This window comes from Apteryx mantelli, chromosome Z, assembly GCF_036417845.1.
Source record: "Apteryx mantelli isolate bAptMan1 chromosome Z, bAptMan1.hap1, whole genome shotgun sequence".
Lineage (NCBI taxonomy): Eukaryota > Metazoa > Chordata > Aves > Apterygiformes > Apterygidae > Apteryx > Apteryx mantelli.
This window is the reverse complement of record NC_090020.1, coordinates 43,457,135-43,478,283: the sequence shown is the minus strand read 5'-3', so window position 1 is coordinate 43,478,283 and position 21,149 is coordinate 43,457,135. Positions and strand designations below refer to the sequence as shown.

General features: G+C 36.7%; 1 protein-coding gene across 2 annotated transcripts in view; it reads left to right on the top strand.

The window, feature by feature from the left end:
- AP3S1 (adaptor related protein complex 3 subunit sigma 1) overlaps nt 1-10,291 on the top strand; it is a 32,371-nt gene extending 22,080 nt beyond the window's left edge. Inside the window, exons 6-7 of one of the 2 annotated variants that reach the window (XM_067316084.1) lie at nt 8,980-9,122; nt 9,823-10,291. In XM_067316084.1, coding sequence (XP_067172185.1) covers nt 8,980-9,108 — 129 coding nt within the window. In that variant the 3' untranslated portion in view covers nt 9,109-9,122; nt 9,823-10,291. Of the gene's footprint in view, nt 1-8,979; nt 9,641-9,822 lie in introns of those variants that run through there. The other variant, XM_067316083.1, reaches the window with a different exon arrangement.
- Nucleotides 10,292-21,149: the final 10,858 nt, after the last annotated feature.

Sequence of the window (21,149 nt, the reverse complement as noted above, 5' to 3'; positions counted from 1 at the left end):
GAAGCCACTAGTGAGTATAAAATTTAAATGAAATTAGGTAAGAACTGAAGTGTATATATTACATATTCCTGTCTGTTAGTATGTTTCTAGCACCTGAAATAAATGGCAGTATATTCAGTGTTGCAATAATACTGCAGCACAAAATAATAAATTGGAATGAAATGGACATGTGATAGAATTAAAGCCTGTCTTAATCCCTTTAAAGAAATATGAATTCTGCCATTTTGACAATATGAATATTTGGTCTTCAGGTGAGCATATTCAGATGGGAAGATCATATTTTGTATGTGCCCATATCAGTCTGAGCAAGGGATACTTGCATAACTTGTGGGAATCTCCTTTTCAATGAACAAGATAGCCATGTAATTTCATGTCAAGCTTTGGATTTTGCAAAACTGGATATTAAAATGCTTGTCTTTAATATTGTTGAACTTGTGTTTAGAAAGAAATTTGGAATAATAAGAACTACTTTTGGAACTACTTCAGCTGTGACACAAAATATTACTGTTTCTTTAATATCATCAGACTTGTCTTGTTAGCCAATATACTGCTAGTACATCTTAGCTGAGTCTGTGATTGATTCTTGTTGATGAGACACTAACTCTAGAGAATACATTATCTATTTTGGGAAGCTTATTGTTATTATTCAAATTTGTAACAAACTGGCAGAATTGGGACTATTTCTAAAGCTGAGGTCAGCTAGGTGGAGTGAAATATTGCAGGTGGCATAAATTTTAACTAAATGAGGGGAAAACACTGAGAACTTCTTAGTTATAACTTAAATGTATCTATACCTTAAATGTATCTACCAAACCAAGAGAGAAGTGAATTCTTCAGCTTTTTTGTGGTTCGATGTACACTGTTCTCCTAATTCTGAGTCTGACACTGTGCCACCCCGAGTCTTTCAATATGTTTAACTGTCCATTTCACACAACTTTCAAACTGTGTCTAGGAACAGGACAGCACTGTGTGAAAAACAGGAAAAAGCTAGGTATGATAATGATCTCATGCATGGCAGTACATATCCAGAAGGACTGTATTGTAGGTTATGAAGATATCCAAAATGTTCATTTTAACATTTTTCACAAACTCAGAATGAGCTGTTGGTCATAGAGATGAATATTTGCTATTATTCTTGAAAGTTATGGCTATATTTGAATAGCCTGTGTATACGTGTATTTTCCTTATTTGGTGCAAGGTTAATCTAAAGTCCCCAAAGCTGAAATAATTAAGCAGCTATGATCTACATTGTATTAGGCTCATCAGTTTTACCTAAAAGCATTTAATTAAGGTATTTATTCCTAATCATGTTAATTGTTACCAAATCAACTGTAGACCAGTCTCTGACTAGTCGTCGGAAACCCATCAATTCAGTGTAGTCAGCCACAATTCTTGCTGTTTCCCATTATTCATCTGTAAGTCATTCTCTCTTGTAAGATGCCTTTAGTATAAAATTAGGTGGTAGAAAATAGCATATAGAGCTTATAGCCATATGGAAGGCAAATGGCAATTTATTCTTTTAGATTCGGCAATGAGTTATAGAAAGTAAAGAAGTAGCAGTGATAAATTAAAACACTTGGTGACTGGGATGGAGTAGAACACTTCATAATCTGCTCACCACAAATGCATTTTTTGAGTTCAGTTCAATTTTCAAATTTCAGTTACTATAATACTTAGATACTTCATAATACCTGGTAAATATTTACTCAGATCATTAATCATTTGTTGCATGTATATGCTCAGAAATTTCTAGATTGCTATTTCTTTTCCTTTGATCTTTTTTGATCAAAACTCTTAAGTCTTTCAACATCTCTTCCCTGAACATGTATTTTCAAGATACAAACATATCCAGTTTGTGTAAATCAAAACAAGTGATAGCTTAATAGATAATTTGTTTTGAATGGAGGACACTAAGAAATCAAAACTAGTGGATCTTCTTAGTTTTCAACCACTTTTAATTGAAAGAAAGAATAAATTAGTACAAAAATTCAGAAACTGTTATTAATATAGCCTGTAGTTCATAGGACTGCCACATATGCCACAGCTCTCAAGTTTTAGTATGCTTGGTCTCTTAGACCTCAGTCATGGTTCTTGCATCCATAAAGTGGCTGTGCTAAGGTTAAATTGCTTTTTATTTTATAGCTGAAATGATGAATCTAATGAAATTATGACTTCGCTACATTTTCAGAAGTGATTTAAATTTTGTAGTGTATCCACATGACTATCTCTTAATGTGTAAAACCTAGCCATTTGACATCAAGTATGTGGTCAGTTATACTAATAGGTTTCTAAACGGACTTTCAATTGGAATTTAGCAAAAAAGATCAAATGTATTTAATTCACAAATATTTGAGTAACATTATTAGTTCAAAAACTCTGTTTTCAGCAAAGATTAATGCTTTAAATTATATTGGCTTTGATTTCTGATTCAGCTTTTCTGTTGCCTGGACTGGCTACAAAGGAAGTCTCGTTTCCACCCTGAGAAATGTTGTTTTTAATGCATTTCCCTACCTTTACAGTTTAGTGTTTATCTGTGAATGGATTTCTGGTCAATCCTCCTAAATCCAGAGGTTCATTATGATTAAGGGAGGGAACTTTTGGGAGAGGGGTCATTGGGATTTTATCTAGAGCTGCTAAAAGTGTTATAGGTAAACTTGGGCTAGCTCTTTTCTATTTGGAGTGTTCGACTGCGTGTGATTTAGACTTTAAGTTGGACCTCATTTTTTCCAAACTTCCTGATCTTTTCTAGCTCTTTCCATTCTTCTCTCTTACAGACCTTTATCTTTCAGTCTCCCAGACAGGACAGGTAGACACAGGTATTGCTGACTTTGAGAAAAAATGTACTTTTAACTAAAAGGGAAAGCAAAATGATGTCAAAGGCAATAAATTATGTAGGCCAGACTCAAAAATTATGTGTTAAAATACCCATACAAGTCCTTGTAGCCTACTTTTTGTGCTAGTTTCTTCTTGTAGTTCCCTCATCTTTTTCTTGGCTATAGTGTATTTTACTAGCTTTCCATTGACATATTTTTATTTTATTTCTCTTCCTGTGTTTTAGAATTTAACTTTTCTTTATATCATTGTTTAAGTAATAAAGAAATATGAACTTGTATGGACTTAAAAATCTTCCAAACTAATCTGAATAAAACTTGAACATACAGATAGCAAAATATGATGTGATGATGTAGTAGAAATAACTTTGTGTTTGGGAGTGTTTTGTCCCTGATAATCTAAAATGCATAATATGAACTCTCCTGCTTCACAACTTAGTATTTCAGATAAAAATAAAGAACTTCTACCTGCTTGCAAAGAGAAATGAAGTTTCAGAGTAAGTTGCAGGTGAACAAAACTTAAAGCAAACTTTAATAGTTTTATATCTATGCAATAAAATCAGTTTGCTTCATGAAGATTATGTAGAAGTATTAACAGTGATCTTTCAACTCTGTAATTGTATTGAACATAACAAAATGAGAAGGGCAGTCAGCACATACTAAACTTCAAATGTATATTTGCTGCCCTTGCAGTCTGGATCACTGGATTTTGCTTTGAGAGATCTTGATAACTGCAGTCACTGAATGTGAACAGGGAACTGAAAAAGGAGGAGGAAAATGCATGTTTGAAGTTCAGTTTATGGTTGTTGTGCCCCTGTTTGCTGTTTGAAACATTCAGTTGAGCTCAATAGTTTGAATTTCAGTAATGATAATTACACTATTTCAGAATTCATTGCCACTCATTTTAAGTATCTGTGTATTCAAACTACAGGTATTTTAAATAGCTGGAATCTTAAGCAGATGAAATTTATTTTATTTACATATAGCTTTGCTGTTGGCTTTTTGCATGATCCTTCTAGGATAGAGTATGTAACGCCTTTAACATTTAGCAAATATAACTCTGTAATTAGATTTAATAGCACTATGTTCTAAAGCATTAGTTCAAAAATATTTTTGGCTAGTATAAAACGTTTTACCTAAATTTGAAGCATGTTATAGCACATGAAGAAAATCAAACGAAAAACTTTCCTCTACCTAGTATGTCAACACTTTTAATATATCCATATTTCATTGTAAGAGTAGGGAGCTTGGTTTCCGTTTGTTTTTTTTTTTTATTTGAACAAAGCTACTTTTTTTTTTTTCCTGTTCTGCTCGCACATGTTCTGTTTTATTTTTGGGTCTGGCAATGAAAAACAAACAAACAAATAATTAATCATTCCCATCCATTATTCTCTTTGTGATTCAAGTGCTTAAAATTTCTAAGAGTATGTCTTAAGTCTTCTTATCTGTTTGGCCTCATTTTGATATACTTGCAGACTTCATTTTGTTTTTTCTCTAATTATGTTCATTTATTTAACCTCATAAGCAGGGGACATGATCATTCCTTTATATTATGTATTGCATCCTTTCATTCTTTCATAACCCTGCTGCTTTGAAGTCATACTCGTTCTGGAAAGAAAGGTTGGTATGAAACACCAGCAGCAGAGAGATCCTAGTGCCTCCAGTATATCTGGAAGAGAGTGGTTTATTTTGCAAAAATTCATTATTTCATTTTCCAGTAGGCTGTGTATTTTTATACCTCTATTTTAATGATAGCTAGTTCTATGTAAAGCTGTTTGCAGTGTCAGTCTGAATCTTTTCTCCTATTTGTATAGCAAAAAAAGCAATATGCGTATTAACTAAATTTATGATCTGCAATACTTATTCTTAAAAAATTTCAGATTATTAGGAAAAAAATCAATGTTTCTGGGGTCACCTTCATATAACTTATCAGTGGGGCATTATGAAGAAAGACGATGATTAGAAAGAAGAAAAGTGATTTTCATAGTAAATAATGACCTAGTAAACTAGCAACAGTTCATATTTCTCACTTAGGACCAGTAGAATAGAAGTTTTGCTATTAAATGTGTCTATTTCAGTCTTTAAAATAGCATTGTTGTTTTGCTTACGTGGCATTGCTCATTCACTCTAAAAGTATATAATCACGTTTACAAGCATTTTTTGCAGTAACTGAAGCTAAACTATTAAAATACAGTGTTTCAAGATTCAAGTACAACCTTCAATAACAAATGAAACTGAGAATACAAAGCAGCTGTGGCAAAAATATGGTGTATTGGCTCTTTGTAATACCAGCTGTATGCAATTCGTACTGTATTTCTGAAATTTCATGAATGTCTGAAGTTTCATTTTCGCTTGCTTAAGTCATTTGCTTGCTGTGAATATTCCTCATTCACTGCATGTTTAAAGCTTGCTACATGTGTTTTTGTGTTTTAAGTGAAAGCTTTTTCTTTGCACCTCACCAACTTCCCTGCTGAATTATTTGACAATAAGGGCAGTTGAAACTTATCCAGTGCAGTGTTACAGTGATGACTCTTTCATCAGGTACTTGTTGAAAACTGCTCAAGAGGGCACTGGACTGGAAATATTTCTTGTAGTAGCTTTGTCTTTTTTAAATGTAGCTTACTTTTTGTAAAAGAAATGATAAATGGCAGGACTGCATAGTGCTTTACTGTTTGACATGCTAAAAAGGAATGCAAAGGCATTCAGATATGGTAACATTAAAAATAACTTTTATTAGTTACCCAGTTTTGAAGTTTAAGTATTTTTCAGGCATTTTATTAGACATTTAGTTGAAAACTGTTTGCTTTAAGTACTGTATGACTGTATTGTGCTTTATAGGGTTATGACATTGTGATAAATAGCATTCTGCTGTGTCAATATTATGTATACACTGAATCACAAGACCACTTAATACAGAGAATTACAGGAGAAGAGAGTGCAATAGTTTGAAAATGTATCTCTACTCCCATATATGATAGCAAAAGAAAATCCTGCTGGCAAAAAAGAGGTAATCTGGAGTGTCATAGTACTTTTGTCAGGGATCTTCACTGATCCTGTTCCAGAATGGTCCTAATGGAACATTACTGTTGGAAGTTGTGGTTGTATAGGGGGGTGGAAGGGCAATGGTTGTGTCAATTGTGGTGTTTTAAATAATTCTCAATTGTGTCTCCATTGTATCCTATGCCATTGGGGCGGGAGGCAGGGACTGTAAGTCTGTGTAAAGAGGATAGCTGCAGGTAGGTAAAAATAATGACCAGCTATACTAAAACTTTTATATGTCCATTAAAAATAATTAACTCTCATTAAACTAGGCTAAGGAATCTCCATCCTAGTCACCTAGAAGGCATCTCTCTTAAATTGCCAGCCATGCCTGTTTGTGTGGACCATGTCCATCACTTACAATATTTTTCTGGTTTCCCATTGTTTAAGTTCTAAATTGTATAATTCATTGCTTTTGTTACTACTTTATTAATATTTTCACCTTCTCTGTGGAAAACAGTTTACATGGCCTGCTTTGGTTTTGCTCAAAGGATTTTTTTTTTTCCTCCAGTTACTGACTCTAAAATTTAAATGACAGACCCAAGTTAGAGAGGAAATGCATTTATTTTCTTATCTGATAAAACTTCATCGGAAGTTACCTCAAGTTTAAAATGGGTATTTCAAAATTCACAAACATAAAAGGGCAATGTCTAGTGGCATCATGTCTTCTATGCTATTTTTGAAAGTGTAAATAGCAAAAAAAAATTGCGATGTCTAATGCTGCTTTTTCAAGTTATTGCAGATTTAGGCTTGCAGACTTGGGATGTTTGCATTTTTTTCAGTATCAGTAATGTTAGGTCTAGGCTTTCCCCTTCAAAGGCTCTTTCAATTCCAATCCTTTCATGAAGTAAATGACCTGATACTGTTGGTGACATGAAGACAAGCCAAAGAAAAAGACACTTTAAAAATACTTTTTTACACCCTTTTATTTGGTTACGCTGTTTCTCTGCAAACCGACAATTTGGATTATGTCAGGGCCAAAGTGAAAGCAAATTATGTGGTTGCCTTAGAGGTTTATGATTTCCTGAGATTTCTCCTCTCTCTCCACGTGTCCTTCCCACTTTGGCATGTCTCAGATAGAAGTGTTTGGCAGGGGGGATGTAATAACAGATGGCTCCTGGCTTTCTGGCCTCTGTTCCTGGTCCTGGGAATCCTCCTGTGACTAAAATCTAGGGATTTATGATGCGTTAGCCTTTCCACATGACATAAGGGGATTAGTTCAAAACCAGAAACTTTAATCAGTTTTGACTATGGGTGTTTTTGAAGGGAGGAGAATTTATACGTATCTAGAGTAAAACAGTAGGTAGGATTTGAAGTGGAAACCTTTTGTTAATTAGACCTTATGTTTATTTCTCATGAAAGAGCAGTAAAAGTGAGAATGGTTATGAGTACGTTGGGTGTCTGTCTGCTTTTGAACATTAGTACGAGTTGATATGACAGAAGTCAAATGTACTCCTCAGTGTAATTATATTCTGTAATTGCAATGAATTTCAGTGGAACTCATGAATCTGAAAAGGTTATACTTTGAGCAATAGTTATTGACAAACAGTATTTAATAATCAGCTATGAATCACAAACTTCTCCAGAAGTTAGTTCTCCTTTTGTCTTGCTGTATTGTTTTCTCAGAATTATTTTTTCTGTGTATGCACTGATTTCTTCAGTCCTTAATACTCTTGGAATGACAGACCTTCCATTTCTACAGGTTTAGTCTTTTGTTTGTTAGATTGAGTTCTTAGCATGTTACTTTGTTTCTTGTAGATTATTAGTTTTTACTGGGTCTACAAGATGCCACACTCAGTTCTGAAAATTACTTTTGCAATTTTTTTTTGCAAATATTTTTAATATTACTTTTAAAACATCAAAATAAAAAGTACATTTTTTTCATATATTCATAGAATCGGGAATATGATGTATTTTTCTGCAAGCTATAGGTTTTGTTTTGAAACCTTACCAGGCTTTAAAATATTTTTCAGCAAGAACAAAAAAGTTTTTTGCATTTTTGTTGTTGTGAGGGAAGCCTGAAATAGTCATATAGGCAATTCTAAATATATTTAGTGAATCTGAAATTTTAGGAGAAACATTGCCTTGTTTATAATAAATGCTAGTTTTCTATGTAGTAGCAAATACAGTAACAACTTAATTATTTGGCTTTTTTTAAACAGCCCTTAAAGCAACAAAGTTTTGAAAAAGTATACTTCAGATACAGTAGGAAAAGATCGTGTTCTGTATGTCTTCAGACTTCTGAGTTGCAAATCATTTCTGTTAGCATTGCAGTAATAAACCCTAATATGTAAACTTGGCAGTTATTTTATCTAAAAGGCAGAACTCAGTGGAAATCAGTGATAAAAAAAACCTTCTGTATTGTTAAATTTATGTATTTATACAACAGAGCTGGGGCTTTAAATGCAGAGAGAAACTCCAGTCAAGGAATTTAACACAGAATAGGTACTTTAATGTTCAGTTTGGCATAACCAGGTTGTTAGGTAATGTTCTAGTGTGCCTAGGGCCTTGTAGATATGTTAGCTCATATTTAGATACTGTGGGATGATGGATTATTGCACTTCAGTTGGTCTGTAGTAGTTATCTTTCTGCATGCCCTTTATCACCCACAAATGCAAGGTGTTTAGCCTTTTCAATTCAGGCTAAGCCAGCTTGATTTACCTCTTATTTGCATGCGTTTAAGTAATGTGGTTCAACTGACATTCAGTAACTTATTCTGAACTTGTAACCAAAGTTAGTCAGCTATGTACCATGTAAACTTTTAGAATAAGTAAGAGACAAAGACAGCATATTGTCCTTTAAATACCTCAGATTGTTTTATAACCTGCATATTGCATACTTTTGGATAAACCCCCTATTCCTCCCTGCATACTTTTCCATCAAGTTGACATTACATGTTTCACCATATAAAAAGAAATGTGTGAACTGTTTTCTCTTTCTGGTTTAATATTTCCAAATAACCCATTTCATTCCAAACAAAATTATCATCTGGTCTTTCTAATTGTGTAACCATGGAATTACTTTAAAAGTTAGTTGTCTGTGTAACTGCTAGCGATTCTTGTAACCAACTTTGCCTGACTTGTATTTTTCTTCTTCGCTTTACATACAGGCTGGTTTAGCAGGAGCTCCAGCCCGGGCTGTTTCTGCTGTAAAGAATATGAATCTGCCAGAGATCCCAAGAAATATTAATATTGGTGACATCAGTATAAAAGTGCCAAACCTGCCCTCTTTTAAATAACATGACTACTCCAGGTAAAAACAAGGAAAAATGTAATAGAGGTTTACCACATAATTGTTTACTAAATAAATGACATGTCTAACTTTACTATTTGGATAAAACTCAAGGTACTGTATAGATATCATGTGAAAAATCTGTGTGGAGTTGAACGTTGCTTTTGTCTTGCTCAGTGAAATTAAAGGAAATGGGTAGTTCCCGTGTGATTTCTAAATTACATTCCTATGCCCTTGTAAGGCATATCACTGTGTCTCGGCTGCTGCAGTATTTTGGGAAAGTATTTAAGATGTTCTTTACTTTGTATAACCTATAATATTGAGGTTTTTGTATATTCACTAAGGTCTTTAATTAGTGCGTTCCTTAACTATTTCTCTGTTTGTCATAATTATTTAAGACTCAAGAGCAAATGTTGCATGAAAACATTAAACTTTTTTGTTTTGTCTGAATAAAATCATTACAAACTGGACTTCTAGATACCTGTTTGTCTGAAATCTACTCTTTGCAATAAATCACTTTTTCCTATTGATTGAGCCAACTGACTGTATATAAGTACTATTGTAGCAAGCATTAATGTTGTATTTTAATCTCTGAAAGAATTACACTGGAATGTTGTGTTGAACATACTGGCTCTTCACATTTCTCACAAAAGCTATTCATTATTATTCTGAAGAAAAAACTGCCTTTACTGAAGATCTGATAACTTCTGTTTACATATAGATGTTGAGAAGACACTCATACCATCTGGTGGACTTTCCATGATGTCTGACTTTGCTTTGGGGAGAGAGGGGTCTCCAAAGGGTCTCTGCAGTTGCTGTGTTGTAGGAATTACAGAATGGGGCAGAGAAAATTAGACCGCTCAAAACTGTAAATAAGTGCTTCAGGTAATGTGAAACAGAAAAGCGTTCTGGGAGGATAAATGATGAAACTTTAATAGGATCTCTGTGCATGGTGTCATTTATGTGATACCTAGTATTGCTGAGGCCTCTGAGGCTCTAAGTACTGTCACCCCTGTGTAAGTTGCTCAGCTCTTCTTCTAAACTCTTCTATGATTAAAAAAAAAGAGGGGGGATGGGGAAAGAAAGTGATTTTTTTGTTGTTGTTTTTTATAATCATGCTTTTAAGCTCTGTGTGATGTACAAGACTTTAAAAATGAAAAATAAAAATATCATTGGGATATTTAAGAATTCCTTTTCATAAAATAAAGTTTTCTTCTCCACTAAAGTATGCAAATATAACTATATATGACAATGCAGTAGTGTTATATCAATGACATTTCAGGACTGGTCTGACAGGTCCTATGTTGCTCTAGAAGTTTGGATTTGATGCAAACAAAGCGTTGTTTTCCTTTCAGTTGAATGACAGTTACGACATACCACGTATGTGATCTGATTCCGAATTTATTCTTCTTGGTTTGAGCTGTAATAACTGCCATAGGTGCCTTTTGAGGGCATTTCTGAGAGAGGCTCTTGAGTGAGTGATTAATTTTGAAGCAGAAAATCCAATACAATTCAATAAGTTTAAATATATTTTAAAAAATGAAGTGGGACTTTATATATATAGGTATATCTATTGTTCTTGTTATATTTATTAAGCATCAAGTAACACTGAATATCTTGTAAATGCTTTTGAAAATAGAATTGCTTCCTCCATGCCTCTTGAAAAGACAGTTTATTGTTTCAAATTAGCTTCCTTAGTGTGAGGCCTTGAGAAATTCCAGGTGAGGTTCAAGTAGAAAATTGTCAGTTTCTTGCCTCCAGTGAAAAAAATTGAGAGATTGAAACATGCAGTTTCCCCCCCCACCCCAACCCATGAAGTAAAGTATTCTTTAGTATTTACAAGTTTGCTTAGCTAGTACAAATCTGGAACTGTTATAGTTTCACCTGCTTTTGCCAACTTTTGCTTCTCTGCTTAACACAAAGACCGTGTAATATTCAGAGTCAAGGTGTTGAAAGTTTTCTACATTGTTTCTTCTGTGAGGATTTAGTCAGTGCTGCTGCATAAGGATAAATAGGAATTTTTGAAACTTCTGGTACTCTGACCTACAGAGTATTCTGGCTATTTGTGAGAAGAACTCAATTTCAGGGATTCCTCCAAGTCCTCTGTTTTTTGGTCAGTTTGTTTTCAGACTTGTAAGCTCATAATTTAATCATATATTTACAATATTTTTAATTCGTTACAGTGAAATCTTTCTGGGTTCTCTTGAATTGAATGTTTTCTGAAATTCTTAGGAGAAATAGCTCTGAGACACATCTTGACATGAAGCATATTTCAGATGAGCTTCTGACCTTTTACGTCAATGGTCAGGCTTCCATTAATTTTAGGGAACTAGAACTTAGCAATTATACGAGAACTTGTATTTTAAATCTCTTTTTTATGTTTATTTATAAAATATGTACAAATAATATTTCATAACCATATTTTGAGCTTCCATTGTTTGTACTACCTTGCTTCTACCTGATACCATTGTTTCTGCAGGAATAGATTCATCTTCTCTGGACAGCTCTTCCATAGACACCAAACTTCTCAGGAAGCTCCTCTGCTTGTGACTGGCTGCCAGATCTTTAATGCAAGGCTGTGACTAGGAAGCTTCCTTATTGAGAAACCGCTTAGATGGGAAGAAATTCTTGATCAGATTTTGACAGTAAAGTTGAAGTCCTTTCAAAGAGAAATTCACACACACAAGTATGCACACAAGAAGTACAGTATAGAAAAACCAAATGGTAATCGTATTTTCTTAAACAAAAGCAGATCATGTGATACCATGGACTTCCTCCTTGTAGCTGAACCTGTCTCTCCCCTTGTCAGAAGAGAGCTGCCGTTGGACTACCATTAGTCTGCCAGGGGAGGTTTTAGCCTCTTAATGTGACATGCGACACTACCAGTCCCTAATCAAAACCTGTTGCAGGAAAATGGAATCTTTGATTGATAGAAATTGCATCCTTACTCTTGACCTTCCAGGCCTTCCCTTGTGTTGCAGGTAGTCAGAGTTTTTCCCTGAGGCTGATGTGCTTGTATTTGTCACCTTCATGAGAATGATGTGCTTTTCAAATTGTTTTTCTTAGTTCTTCTGTATCTTCTTAAAGTGCTGCTTAGATTTTAAAATGGAAATAAGTTGTAGGCTTACAAAGCAAAGGATTAAGCTCTTGATTATAAATTTTAAAATCTGTTTATGCCTTTGTAACCATAAGAAAAGAAAGCTTAATATATTAAACATCAGTCTTTTGCACTAGCTATTGTTTAGAAAGAGGAGAAGAGGTCCTCCTGAGTCATCTTTTGGCTGCAGAAGCCAAGCAACTAACTTGCAATACTCCACCTCCACAGTACTGCCTTTTAAGTGAAGTTCATCAGGGTGCCAGTATGTGCAGATGAGTTATTGAAGAATCTCAAAAAATAGCTTTCAGTTTTCTTCCTTCCCCCGGAATTACTCCAGATTTTTTCTCTATGCTTTTACTAACTATGGTCATTTCTGAGAATTGCAAATGAAATGTTATTAAGCAGTATCTGAGATTATTAATTCCACATGTGTTGGTTTTCTTTCCTACTCAGTTGAATTGTTCTCTGCTAATGACATTTTTAATGTAAGTTACGCTCCCTGGGGAGCAACTTTTTCATGTGTTCATAGCAATTTAACTATAGTAAGTGTCTGTACAACTTCTTGATAGTCCTTGACGAATCGTGCATAGAGATACTTTTTAAGGAGACTCTGTAACATTAATACAAATGTCTGATTAAGCATTCGGGGTGCCTTATCTAATCTATTTTTGCTGCCTTTCCCCACACCACCTCTTTTAGTAGTGTCAGAGGTTCCTCATCATCACAGGTGGTTACTTGTCTCAATACTCTTCTGCAAGATCAATATTTCCTGCATTTGTTTGTGTTGTGGGGGGCAGGAGGAAGTGCTCTTAGAAAGCAAGCTGGATGCTTGGATGTAGGGGTTGTTCAGATTACTGTCTCTGTACCATGACTGATCATCCTCTCTTATTATGAATTATACCCTTCAAATTTGGAGATCTCTAATGTGTAACTTAGTAATGGGGAGAAGATTAGATCTCATGAGTCTATAGCAGCAACTGCTGCTTCTGGTGAGTAACTCCCCCTCCCCGAGAAGAAAAATTCTCTTCTCTGGTACAGACCTTTTGGTACAGACCTTTTCTTTCAGTACTTGAGAGGAAAGATGGGAGACTAGGACTTTCTGTTAAGGCCCACATGGAGAGGGAGATGATTTTCTTCCTTCTCGTGGAATGGATCCTTCCAAATGAATGAAGAAAGGGCAGAAAGGGTGCAAATTCATAGACTGATAGAGGGTTTTCAGTTACCTCAGTAAACTTGCCATTTAAAACAACGCAGTCCATTTTCCCAGTGAGATGGGTAATGAGTACTGCTGACAAATTTTTTGAAATCTGTCCCTAAAAGAGAACTGTCTTCTTGTAGAATGATTTGAGAATGCTCTCTGCAGTGGTGACAGTGCAGTCGGAGCATATCACTGTATGTGTCACTGTATTCCCCTCTCTTCCTGAATAGTGACTTGCCATTTCAAATACATTTTGATGGAAAAGCAAATATTTACAACACATTAAATGTGTATCAGAAATTCCTTCTCTAAAACAGATGTTGCTGCTGTGATTCATCCTGCCTGACAGAAATGGGTGGAGGAAGGGGTTGCTTGTTGCATGCGAGAAATGGGTTCGAGATGGAAACTTAAACTGGCCCTGCCTTCCCGGGAGCACATTTGACCTTTTCTTTCTAATAGCACATTCCAATAAATGCTAAAATAATCATAGATTTTAGTAGGTCCTACTCTGACAGCCAAAGGGGAGCTTGCTAACTTTGCAGGGGTTACATAATAAAGTTGCTTGAAACTGAATCCCAGCATGTGCAAGATGTAAGCTATTGGGTGAAATTGGGAATTAAAATGTCACAAATAAAATCATAGTCTATTTATAATTCTGCTAAAGAAAAACAGAGCATAGATCTTGGACAAAATATATTTCAACTTTTGCACAGAGCAGTTAAAATTTTACTGAGAGTAAGGAAAGCAACCATGTACTGCCAGAAACAATGAAGGCTGAACAATTTTTTTAAAAGAATCTTTGTCATATATTTGTATAATTATCATAAAATAAACTTTAAATCTCTCCATCCTTTCATTTAAGGAAATAATCTGTCCCATTACTGCATATATGAACACCTTGCAATTCTTAATGTTTACTGTTTACCTCAAAATGCTTTTTGAGGTAAGGTAATGTTGTTTCCTTAATTTCATAGGTAGAAAGGGAGAGGCAGGTGCAGTCATGGCTGTGCAACAGCCAGATTTCTTGCCTACGTAAGCTTTTCACCTTGTTGAGTGTTAGGAGCGACATGACAGTGGGGCCCAGTTGGGAAGGACCCTGGGGTCCAATTGTATCCCTGTGTACAGTCTGGGTACCCTCATAGCTAGAATGCTAGAGGTTTTGAGGTAGGGTGACAGATGCGCTTGTGCCGTATTCCACTGCTTTCCTGCTCATTCTGGCTCTTTGGAAACTGAGCAGCACAAAGGGGTCCCCCATGCCCCCCTTTTCAGGCTGGCTGTGCTGCCAGGCCAGCCAGCAGGACTGAGCTAGGAGTGTATTCCACTCTGAACTCTCTGAACAGGACCATAAATATGTCACCAAAGCTGGAGCTAAAGGCAGGTCAGTAGTGATGACTGTAAGCTGCTTGGATGGGTTAGTGTGTGGTCATCTTGTTTCCTTTTGGCTCTCAGACCAATCCGCGGACCCTCCTCTGGTGTGATTTTCAGCACTCAGCCAGCAGAGTTGCTGGGGGAGCCAAGTCAGATCTCAGAGCTTCAGTTATCTGCAAGGTACCTGCCTGGCCAGAGTGTGTGGCAAGATGCCTGCATGATCTGTGTGTCTGACAAACTTTTGCCTTTGGTAGCCATTGTAAACAGCATCTACATCTTTGCTTCACCTTTTCCACGAAAGGCTAACCTGGCCAATCCCACCATTTTTGAGCAGATAGTCTATACAAGTACATAGAGAAAAGTCGAACTGGAGTTTCTCTGGCAAAGCCCAGGAGGGCACATCCTGGCTGCCAGCCCTCTGCAAGATGTTGTGTGCTGATGCAGCATGCAGTTGCCCTGGGAAACAATATGGAAGGATGTTAGCAGAGACATTTGCATCCTGGTGCAGGTTTTCCCCACTTGCTTTGAAACACTGGCAGATAGACATGGTTAGGGAGGAGCCCTTATGTAGACTTGCATGCTGGAGTCATGTGCAGACAGGAGAGGGATAAGGTTAATATGAGAACATTTTGCCAGAAGGTACCATGCAAGCTTGTACTATGGGACTGATTGTCTGAGGAAGCTCCATGTGGTGTTATGGTTCTTGGTGATGTGAAGTTACCAGAAAGGCCTGAATTACAGTTCTTGAGCCTGAGATGCTATCACTGAGATAATCTTCAGGAGCAAACCAACAGTGCTGGTAGGAATAGCCAAAGCATTTTACAACTTTGAATCACCCAGGAAATCTGTAGCAGTGTAAGAAATGGTTAGTGCTTGTTCTTCTCTCCTGGCATTAATGAAGTAGATTGCAAAAGCTAAAAAGTATTCCCACAGTGTATGAGCCCTCTTGGCCTTGGAAATTTCAGGTCGTGGGAATCTATTATAGCCCTTTTAGGTAGTCCACTGTCACTGCAGTACCTTTGTAATTTAAGTTAGATTGCAGTTTACTAAATATTCATATCCAAGAGAATAGTAAGGGAGGTAAAAGGGTGTGAGAAGAGAAGGTGGTAAGGTGGTAGCTCAGTAGGGCTTTGCATCATGTATGAAGACATTATTTTAAATTCATTCTTTCACAAACATGTGTGATGGATCTAATCTCTCTTAGGTTTCCCAGGAGAGAAATATGCAGGAGAAGGTTTGGATGAACAGAAATTGGTAATCTGTAGAACAGTTTGGAAAGAGTGCTACTGGAAAGGTCAGAAGGACACTAAGCATAAGAAAGGTTGTAAAAGAAGCAGCAGCTAAATGGGTTATTTTATAGCCTAAGAATAAAAGTGTGGCAGTTATAAAATCATTCATTAGATTAACAGATATATATATATAAATGTACAAACCTTTGCAAAAACAGACCTTTGCCAGGTGGAGACATAAGCAAGAAGCTCTAAACTGCTTCTAAAGTATGTGTTTCTTCTGACCATTGTTGGCTGATGTAATTTTACTTTTTCTGACAAAAATTTCCTCTTAGTCTAAAAGCTGGCATGAGTGATGAGGAAGCAGTAACAGAGAAAAACACAAGAAGGAAGCAAATGGACTTGAATATTAAAAAAGAGAAAACTTGCTGTTTCTTAGTAACTATTACATAGCATTAAAAGTGTTCCTAAATGTAAGAACTTATTTATATCATGTTTATGCAGTCTTTGAGACAAAACAGCTGATAGAGCTGCTGGCGAGCTGAATATTCAAGGTACATAGTAGTAACTGTCAAGTTCCTTAGCTTCCTCTTTTCCCTAGTCCTTTCCTAGCAGTGCCAACTGTTACAGTAAATGACAGGCTAAAAGGAGAGGGTAGTTGCATTACTTCAATGGATATGCTAATGTCAGTGCCAAGAGTCTGAGATTCCCAAGTAATATATGTTTTCTAAGAAAGACAAAATATCCCTTCTGCCCACAAAAAGTATGAACAGTAGTCCAAAACTAGTATGTTTGCTTGGTATCCATTTAAAAAAAATTTTCAGATATTATTTGGATTTCTGTGAACTGAAAAGTAAAAGCATATAAGCAATGCAAAGTCTCTTGATTGAAAACAAAAGTGAAAATAACAGGTTGTTTAATGCTTTAGAGATGCATTTAGTAATTCAGCTGTCATATGTTCCTGTCAGAGTTGACTTTGACTGTAGCTGCTTATAACTTCCATTCACCAGTTGGTGTGCAGTGTGGCACTAATACTTGTTCTCAGGAGAACATATTTGTGGAATTTAAAATGCCTTTCCTTGTCGTTCCCACTGGCCTTGCCTGACATCAAATTTTTTGGCAATCAGATTCCAAATAGCAGTTAAGTGTCAGCTCAAATGAAGATACGCAGTAGTTAATCTTCAAGCTGAGTGGCAGATGAGAAGTGTTTGATGGGATATTGAGACAGAGATTCAATATTAGAGGGCCCAGAAAAGTTAGAGACTTGTCTGAAAAGTGTCAGGAAGATTTAGCTGTAAATATCCAAGCTTTTATCTAAAGTATGCTAACCCAAATATTCAATCAGCAGGATATATTGGGAAGATTGCACCACTGGAAAGTCTTAGCATTGATAATGGATATGAGAGTGGTGATGACTTTGAGTTTGCAAAGTGAAAACACTTCTCCCTCCTAGGCTGATTCTGTGGATCACATCTCCATTAGCCGTAGTGCCGGGACGCAGAAGGAAAGCATTGGCACCAAAATTAGATTTATTAGAAGAGCTAAGAAGATCGTAGCCTCCTGTGAGCTCTGCAGTGTGCAGCACATATGTGCCTGTTTCTTGTGGTTCGGTGATGCAATTTCCCCTCCCTTTCTTTCGAGTTTCAAAGGGGACTGCATACAGCCCCCTGACAACACTGACAGCTTTACAAGGGCTGAAATTGTGCTACTGGGATTTCAGGCTGCAGACCCACCCTGCTGTGGATGACAAAAGCAGAGCTGTCTCTGAGCAGCAGTGGGGAGGCTGAATAGGGGATGTTTCAAGTTAGGGAAAAGAGCGAAGAAAAGGAAAGCAGTCCATCACCAGAAGATACGCTGCCAGTGGCTTTCCACATATGTAATCGTTTTATTAAACTGAAACATTGTGCCAAAGCCTCGGGAACTTCACTGACTAATGATCAAACATTAGACTTGTTTAGCAGATAGAGTTTCAGTATAGGGCCAGTGCAAATATATTATAATGTGATTTTATGTTGTACCCAAGTTAATTATTACACCACATTTCCTCTGCGTTGACAAAATTGCTCTTTCTTCCCCTCTCTCTAATGTTTCTGTGTTTCAGTGTAAAAATCCATCCCCTGCCTTCAGAGTTTTGGTAGAGCTCTTTTTCTTCTCGGCAAAGATTTGGTGGGTAGGAGTTTTGGGGACGCAGTTCAAGTGGAGCACTGGCTTGTAGGCGGTCTGATGCACAGCTGGGGTTCACAGCTTCATGTCCATGCAAATCCTCTAATTTGCTGGCTCACAGCACATATACGGAGCTGCAGATTGCCCATTTAGTTGGCAAGGCAGCTGTAACTACAGTTTTTCTGCAGAAAGGGACATTTAGCTTCCTTCCTGAGAGTTAGGAGTATGCAAATCATGAGTGTAACTGGCCTGTGTACGTCTTCCATGCCTGTTGCATCTCTCTGCTTTGGTAGAGGGCAGAGCAAGAGTGGTCTGAAGGAAGCATGAGGAGCAGACATAGCTAATGGAACTTCTTATTCCGGTAAGACCCAGTTGTGGATGAAACAATTGTGATGGTGATGGAAAGAGGGTGGAGGTGGAAAGAAGGAAGAAGCTATGAGAGCTATGTTGAGAAAAGAAGATGGATTTTGGGGTGGCCATGCAAAATGGGCAAGAAGCAGTTTTTGACAAAGACAGTGTTAGAATCTCATGGATTCAAACGAAAGAATGAGAAAACTTTGGGATGGGAGTAGAAACTGAAAAATAGAGTCTCCTGGAAGGAAAGAATAGGATTTGAGGGGAGTGTGGGAAGAGGAGAGTTTGAGAGATGGAGAGGGTGGAGAAAGTTATGGGAAGGAGGACAAGTACACAGAGGGCATACGAAGAAACGTCTGAAGGAAAAACGGGAAGGTGACTGGTGAATATAGGATGGGAAGGTAAGAATCAAGATGCTACTGGGAGACTCCTGCTGCACCAGGTGGGGTTTTGCTGGAGGACTGCCAGATAAGAAAATCAGGAAGGGCTGTGAGTTTCTTGAAGACCTGTTTGACTGATTTGATGGTGTAGGTCATATAAAACCACTGGGGAGGACTGTGGGGGAACTTTTTTCTTCAGAATGGTCTGAAATGTCTTCTGCAGGTGGACGCACTTTTCCGGCATAAAAGAAATGTTAATACCAAAAATGCATCACACCTGTTTTGTGAACATAGTAATTGCTCCAGAAAAAAACCAATTTTATTCAGGGTAGAGAATTTGCATAAGTTATGCAAGTATATTTGGCAAATTGTACAGGTCCAAATGAAGGCCATAAAATCTTTTTGTTTTGGAGTGAGAATGTCATGACTGTGCTGTTTTTATTAACGCATTGCTTTAATATCAACATATAGTTAAATGGTATTGCAAGTTATGCTTAAGGGGTGTGCCCTTCTGCTTATGGAATTGTTTGGGTAGAGGGACTAGCAGAGAGAGGAATGTGAACTAAGGAAGGGATCAAGTGGTTATTCCTGGTGCCTGCTGAGGAAAATGGGATCAAAGATCTAATGGAAGTTTGTGAGCTTGTGAAATTTCTAAAATGCTATGCAGGAGTAGCCTCAGGAAATCAATAAAAGTGTAACTAAGTCTTTTCTTACTATTTCTCTAAGCTCTTTTCCTAACCATGAAAGTGTACTTTGTCTAAGCTGAATAAACCGTAGCCTTATTTGTATGGCAGGTTAGTCAAGATGACTGTGCAGCATACGCACGGTCAACCATTAGATGGCAATTGATGCAATAATCACAACTGTGATAATTAAACAGCATTTACCACGGTATCTCTGGAGTTAAAAAAACAAAAAAAAACAAAAAACCAAAAAAACCCAGATACCTACAAGAAATTTCCAACTTAGAAAACTTCTCTTCTTTTTCCTGTGTTTTCCTAATGAACAGAAACTTACAAAATTAAACACCCAGGAAGTTAGAGATATAGTTCAATAGCTCTTTAAAGTGTACTTCTGATAGGAAAAGTGGTACACCCATAATGAGGAAATAATAGCAGTAAACACCTGCAAAAGGTTGTTTCATAAGAGATTGTCAAGACCATAATACTTGGATCCCTATTTTGAAGTTTGGGTTTTGTTTAAATAATTTCATGTTTCTATTTCTTTTATTGTGATCCTTGAAAAACAGACTTTTTTAAAGTATGTTTTTTAGTTTTCATCTGTTTTTTGAGTTTGTGGTGGTCTGAGTAGGCGTTATTGGGAGGCTTTTGGGTCATCCTCAATACACTTATATAGCCCTTTTCAGCTCCACTGCTCAGTTAAGTGGGAGGCACTTTGGGATGGAAAAGCACAGCATTTTTTTCAGGAGCTTTTGCACAAGTGTGGAAGTCCTGCTCAGCATATACATGAGGTTGGGCTACATTGGAATACTCTACCCAGCTTTGAAAGAAAGAGGCTGACCGACTTCAGGCAGAGACAAAAATCCTATTAATCCTATATCCTATTAATTTGCACTCTACTGTGACTCACTGATAAAATTAGAAACACACTGTGTTTATTTGTATCCTTAAAACTCATAAGTTAACCTTCTTCCTTTTTTAGATACCTTGAAGATGTATCTTTTGTTCCAGTGGATCATAAACAGAGGCTAGCATTTCCACTCTCAACTTTGTTGTTTATTTAAAAATTTGGAATTCCCTACCACATCTAAATTTCCGAAATGCAACCATTTATGAGTCAAAACAAAGTAGTCTGCTGATCTTGGGAGTGAGGCATAGATACAGCAGGTTAGGAATTTTGCAACATAAGGATTTTGGAAAATGATGATTAGTTGCAACTACAACTTTTAATGAGTAGATCAGAGTTGACAGGACTTTTGCTGAACGTGTTCACTGGATGCAATTTTTGCTTAAAGCTAAAGAAGCTCCCAAAGCAGCACCTCTATGTGGAGTGCTGATACCCTGGAATCAAGTCATTTTTTTGATTAGCTGTACAGAGGTGCTGCATCCAGCTAGAATCAGCCAGAAAGAGCTACTTTACAGTATTTATACCCTCGTGATAATGATAGTCAGCTGGTATGGGAAAGAACCAGGAACCAAATTCCTGCCCTGTCAGAGGAGACTCCCTTATGCACAGGGTTGTTGCCTGCTCTGAGCTTCTCATTTGCTGTTTCTTGGCAGGAAAATTTGAAGAATCTTG